The sequence below is a fragment of the Nicotiana tabacum genome, chromosome 6 (assembly GCF_000715075.1).
Source record: "Nicotiana tabacum cultivar K326 chromosome 6, ASM71507v2, whole genome shotgun sequence".
NCBI lineage: Eukaryota > Viridiplantae > Streptophyta > Magnoliopsida > Solanales > Solanaceae > Nicotiana > Nicotiana tabacum.
The window spans coordinates 195,820,788-195,826,998 of NC_134085.1; the positions used below are offsets into that span (position 1 = coordinate 195,820,788).

The window sequence follows — 6,211 nt, forward strand, 5'->3', positions numbered from 1 at the left end:
GGAAAAGCATAAAAGAAGAAAGAGAGAAATCAAAGAAAGTGTTCCTTCATTTTCTCTACTAAAGTAATGGACAGTAATTCAACTTGTTACAGTGAAAGAGATTCGTAAGGTATGGTATAGTAACGTGGATGAAACAGAAAAATACAAAAAGCGTGTTCCGTCTATTTGGCTTTGCCAGCTCAGCTACTCCACTTTTATTTGCAGTTTGTCTCTTACAGTCAAATTCACTCATTATTAATTAAACAAAAAAGATCCAATTTGTATATCTCTTACTATTCCTTTTTATATTCAAAAGTTCCAAGCTAAGATTTTCAGAAAGGAAAAGGCCTTTTTGTTCTGCTACTAAATTTTTTTTAGAGAGAGAAAATGGGTTCTATTGGGAATTTGGCTAGGAGAGCAGTGCTGACCAATACACCAGTTATGGTTCAGGTAATTGGAATAAGTGAATCCTGACCTTAGATTGGATATGTTGTTTTTTGTTTGGTTTAGGTTTCTGTGCATTAATGGGATGATAAAGATTGAATTTTTTTCATAATCGATATGCTGGTTTTGTTTGTGTTTTGCAATTTTGTAGATACAAGAATTGGTTCGAGGTGTTGAAGGTTGTATTTCTCTAGCTCAGGTTTGTTTACTTTCTCCAATGTTTTAGAGTACCTTGTTTTCTGCTATTTTTATTTTATTGTTCCACTCTCAATTGAAAGGTTCGAAAACTTGAGAACTGTGATTTGTTGTTCTAAGATTATAAATCATCTTTAAATCTTGATTAGACTAAATTGACTTGTCTGACGTGTTGGAATTTTGGCCAAACTTATTCTTGAGGTTATCAATTTTAATATCCTTCAGTTGAAATATGAATTGCTTAACATATAGAATAAGCCGGTAATGGAAAACAAAAATTCCAATTGGACTTCCCTCCCATTTAAAGGATGTATTCCCAGATGGTTTTGAATGTGCAAATATGAGATTATGACTGGCCACTGAGCTCAGAATGGGTAAAAGGGGCAGGTGGGTGGGTTATGGGCCAAGAGCATATGTATAAGTGGCGCTACTGGTACAAGGTCGGCATTCTTTCTTAAGCCTTTACTGGAGGAACGTTGATCCATAAATTTCTCTGATGTTTGCGAAGTCAAGTTAAATTTCCTGAAATTCTGGTTTTGCAAAAGCAATTATCTGGGGTTTCTCCCATGATCATTGGGGTTGCAGAAACTTACTTTCTAGTATGTTCCATGCCCGTTTGTCCTTTTCATGTGGAGAAATGACTTATCGTACTTTTATTCTTTTGATCTATTTTTTATTTGCATTAACCAATAAGTATGCAGTGATACAGAAGAATAATCAGCAGTGAGAGATTAGTTACCCCTTAGTTATCCTTCTATTATTAGGCTGTATAGGAAGGTCTAGTAGTCTCAGGATCTCTGAGGACCAATCTATTGACAAGCTAGTGTACTGAACCTACACCCAAGAGTAAACAAAAGGAACAAATGAATTATTATCTATCATGGGTGCACTTTTATGTTAGATTGAGTAATTATGTTGGTTTTGCCTGATTATAGCCTGTCTTATTCTGGTACCATACCTTTTTTGTCTATCCATTTTGGTACCGTCTTATTTTCTTTGCTTTGCCTTTTAGGGGGTAGTGTACTGGCAACCACCTGCACAAGCACTGAATAAGGTGAAAGAAATTATCTGGGAACCATCAGTTAGTCGCTATGGTGCCGACGAGGGCCTTCCTGAGCTCAGGGCGGCATTGACGAAAAAGGTGTGGTTTATCAGTTGGATTACTCTGGTTTGTATCTTATTAGGTGGTGGGTAGTTGAACAAATATTGGAGTGGCTTAGGGTACTTTGCTTAGTGAAACAGTAGTTATGGCTGCATATGAAACTGGGCACATTTCATTTCTTCAAACTGCATATTGTTCATTCATTGGGATTTCGGTTTTTACTCATTGCTGTCTAATACTTTCTTTGTGCCTTCTCCAGTTGGGTCGTGAAAATGACTTACATAAATCGTCAGTTATGGTTACTGCTGGCGCTAATCAGGTAAGGCATTACTCCTTTAATGTTCTATCTTAAGCTGAATGAAGATAGTAGAGCTATGTCAAAGAGCCATTTGTAGTGGAATGGAGCTGCTACATTTAATGATAAATTAATTGTGTACATGTATTTGTTCTTTGTTGGCGACTACTTTTAGGCTAGTTGTATGCCTATTGCTAAGAAATCTCTAACGGAACCTTACTAAATAATTCCAGGCCTTCGTAAACGTCGTTCTCACACTGTGTGATGCTGGTGATTCAGTCGTTATGTTTGCACCATACTATTTCAATGCATACATGTCATTCCAGATGACAGGTGTTACCGATATTCTGGTGGGTCCTGGTGATGCAAAGACACTCCATCCTGATGCAGGTTAGTGTTTTCATATGATGTTCATCTCGTGGCATCCTCCCCATTATTAAGACTACATTTCCTTCCGTTGGTTTTCGTTAAGCTTGATTATGCTAGATGTTGTGTTATATATCTCTTTTGTGCTAGCTTGAATGGCCAAGTTTGAGTGTCCAAGCATTTTCTTTATCATTTGACCACTTGGCAATTGATTGTAATCATCCATATGGTAATAGGAATTATTTTGTTTTCCAATTGCTAGAAATTTCTCACAAACTTCCTCTACTCTGTATCTAAAACTACTTCAGTAGAAATCAACTTGAGAAGAGATTGCTGCAGACCGCAGACGTAGCGGTTGTGTTTTTTGTTGCAAGTTGGGTAAATCATTCGTGATGGTCTGCTAGCACAAATTTTTATATTCTTCTTGCTATCTCTTCTAGTTATTTGTTCATAACTTATAGTTTGAACACTTTGACGCATAATGTTAACCAGGATATTGCCACTGTTTTGCATAATGAACTTGAGAGTTTCAAAACATTATCTGCCTTCTTTATTTCAGTGTGTATCCATTAACATATTCCATGATTTCTCAATTTTCAGACTGGTTGGAGAGTACTCTAAAGAATACTATACCAGCCCCAAAACTTGTGACTGTTGTTAATCCGGGGAATCCATCAGGAACATATATCCCCGAGTCCCTTCTTAAGGTCTTTATCTCATCTTTATAGATATGAATGGATGGAATGAAGTTTCCCGTTATTCAAAATTCAGTAGATATTCTTTTGTGATTTTTTACTTTATTGAAACATTAAAAGGCTGTTTTTTTGTCAAATAGAGAATATCTGATATTTGTAGAGAGGCGGGATGTTGGCTCGTAATTGACAATACTTATGAGTAAGTGACTTTACTCGTCATATACAAATGTTTCAGTCTCATATTGATTTGAGAACCTGCTGTTTATGAATGCTGCCACTTTGTTTTCTCGTCCATGACGAATGATGTCTTAGAATTAAAGATGGTGATGTTGAATGGAATGATCCTAGAATACTTCTGGTTAGACCAGTAAGAGACTGTGAATATAAGCCAACGATATAGGTTTTTGTTGGCATTGTGAGAAGAATATTTATGCTTTGTGAACCTGAACATACATATCCAACATTTTAGGGTTGTTGGTTTCAAACAGTTCGCTGTATATTAGGACTAGTTTGGTAAGGAAACTTCAGACTGCACTAAATTTGATAGGCAACAAAATTTATGCTATCCTGGGATCTATTGCATGATAATTTTAACTGCTAAGAAGAGGAGGAAAGGAAATAGCTGAGGTGACAGAATGATCAGGTTTAAATTTGTTTGAGAGAGAAATCAATCTGAATCTTAATTTTCAGAGTCCAGTACGCGACCAGTTTGTCATTACATTTCACTGAACATGTCTAGGATTTTTATCTGTATTTTCGTCCATTTATTGCTATTTGTTCTCAATTATTAGATGACAAATAAGCCTGGAAAGTTGTCTTTGTGGAGAGCTAAATTATTAAGACACGTTGCTATTGAGTCTATGCTCCTCCATGAATGCATTTTTCTGTCAAGCATCATCTCTGTTCCTTCTTTATCTTGTAACTTTGTTCAGTACACTTTGCTTGTGGTGTATTATTTTTCCTGAATGATATATTCTTATATATATGTAGCAAATCATTTGCAGGTATTTCATGTATGATGATCGGAAACATGTTTGCATAGAAGGAAACCACATAGTCAACATCTTTTCCTTCTCTAAAGCTTATGGGATGATGGGATGGAGAGTTGGATATGTAAGTGATGCTTGTTCTAACTTATATTTAGACCTAAGAATTTTCTCAGGCAAAAAAGTGATTATTATTCTGCTGGCCGACTCTTGATAGTGTTTGAAAGATGATTTTTCTCTGTTTTCCGCAAATGCATCTCCTTGTCTCATGAACTCCCTCTTGTCTTTACTCGCACATCTATTTTAAAAATCAGTAATACGCCACCTCTGATTAATCTCGACTTGCCAGTCATTAACTTTTCTAAAGAATACTGTTGCATGCTGTCATTTGTGCTTGGCTGAGGAATCTGCTGGGATTGTATGGTATAAAATTGGTCTCAATCACTACCAAATTTAAGTTTCCTTCCGCAACAAAGACAAGTTGTTCCAACAGATGAGACTTATTGAAATGAGACATAATTGCTTTACAACATGTTTTGGCTGCAACCCATACATTTTGCTGTGAATTCCTCTGCGAACTTTTGTACTGAATATTTACTCCAGATTCTAAACTCACAAAGTACTAATACCTGTCTGTGTCTTAATGGATGCAGATAGCATACCCATCGGAAGTGGAGGGGCTCGCAGCTCAACTCCTTAAAGTTCAGGACAACATACCTATTTGTGCTTCTATAATCTCTCAACGACTTGCTCTTTACTCGATGGAAATGGGACCAGAGTGGGTAACTGATCAAGTAAAAGACCTCGTCAAGAACAGAGAGCTACTTCTAGAAGCTTTATCTCCTTTGGGAGAGGGAGCTGTTAAAGGGGGAGAAGGTGCCATTTACCTGTGGGCAAAGCTGCCAGATAAATACGAAAACGACTTCGAAGTAGTTCACTGGCTAGCTAAGAGGCATGGAATAGTCCTGATCCCCGGAAGTTCCAGCGGTTGTCCAGGTTATGTTAGGATCTCCTTCGGAGGATTGATCGAAAAGGACTGTCGGGTAGCTGCCGAAAGGCTCAGAAAAGGTTTGGAAGAACTGGTAAATAGTGGAATGGTTTCATGATTTTCTCTTGAGTAAAAATTAGTATCAGCTTGTTCTCCTGGACACCAGTCATCAACAATACAGGAAAAGACACTTTTAATCCTTAATAATTGAAGGGGTTTTCAGCTTTTGCAACTTGATCATTGGAACTGCAGGTTAAAACTTGCCATTTGTATAGTTTCAAACAATGTACTCATATGTACCTGATTTTCTTAAATGGATAGTGGAAGTGTCTCATATATCTCTGAGCCTGTCTCTTGGAACTATTTATACATATAGGTCAGTTACCAGGTTGTCAGAAATTGCCGAGGTCTAATGGCACACGGTTCAAAACTTGGTAGATAATCGGCCCGTCTCTCTGTCGTTCTCCACTTAATTATAGGTTGATGTTAGCTAAGCAAAAAAAATGGACTTCTAATGGACAGGGTATTTTCACTTAGATGGACGTGCTATGATATACAATTGAAACATGGCACCTCTCTCCGAGGGGATGACCTAGTGGCTGAGGCATGCGAGTAATCTAGAAATATAAGGTTGGAATTAATGCTGTATTTTGTCCCGGGCCTTAGTGGGCCTAACGGGCCGGGCCTCGCGGTCCCGGGCTTCGTGGTCCCGGGCTCTGGCGGTTCCGGTCTTCGTGGGCCTAATGGGTGGAACCGGCCCGTGACGGGCCTAAGCCCACATGGTCTTGTGCTTAACGGGCCGGGCTCGTGGGCTTCGCGGACCTAGCGGTTTTTTTTCTTTTTTTCAAGACAATTTATTGTACTATCATGGCTATATTAAAAATATATATGTAGTATATATGTATATCTAATTATTAAAGTGCTTGACGAAAAAGAAAATAACAAAACAATAGTAAAACACTAAATTGTCATGCATAAATATCACTTCTTGAAGTATATTATATTGTATCTTATGTATATATATTCTCTTATATATTTTCTTTTAGTATATGTATTGTATCTTATGTATATATATTCGCATAATAATATATTTTCTTGTAGTATATATATTGTATCTTATGTATATATGTTCGCATAATATATTTTCTTGTAGTATATATA

At 37.1% G+C, this 6,211-nt stretch overlaps 1 protein-coding gene across 2 annotated transcripts; it reads left to right on the forward strand.

The window, feature by feature from the left end:
* Window positions 1-235: 235 nt before the first annotated feature.
* LOC107800136 (aromatic aminotransferase ISS1) lies at window positions 236-5,386 on the forward strand. 2 transcript variants are annotated; one of them, XM_016623291.2, is made up of 9 exons: window positions 237-429; window positions 575-622; window positions 1,631-1,759; window positions 1,980-2,039; window positions 2,249-2,405; window positions 2,982-3,088; window positions 3,217-3,275; window positions 4,081-4,189; window positions 4,716-5,386. In XM_016623291.2, exons 1-9 carry the CDS (start codon window positions 367-369, stop codon window positions 5,166-5,168), a joined length of 1,185 nt encoding a protein of 394 aa, XP_016478777.1. In that variant the 5' UTR covers window positions 237-366; the 3' UTR covers window positions 5,169-5,386. The 2 variants fall into 2 exon arrangements, with proteins under 2 accessions (XP_016478778.1, XP_016478777.1); XM_016623292.2 differs by lacking the exon at window positions 1,631-1,759 and having other exon boundaries at window positions 236-429.
* The last annotated feature ends 825 nt before the right edge of the window (window positions 5,387-6,211 follow it).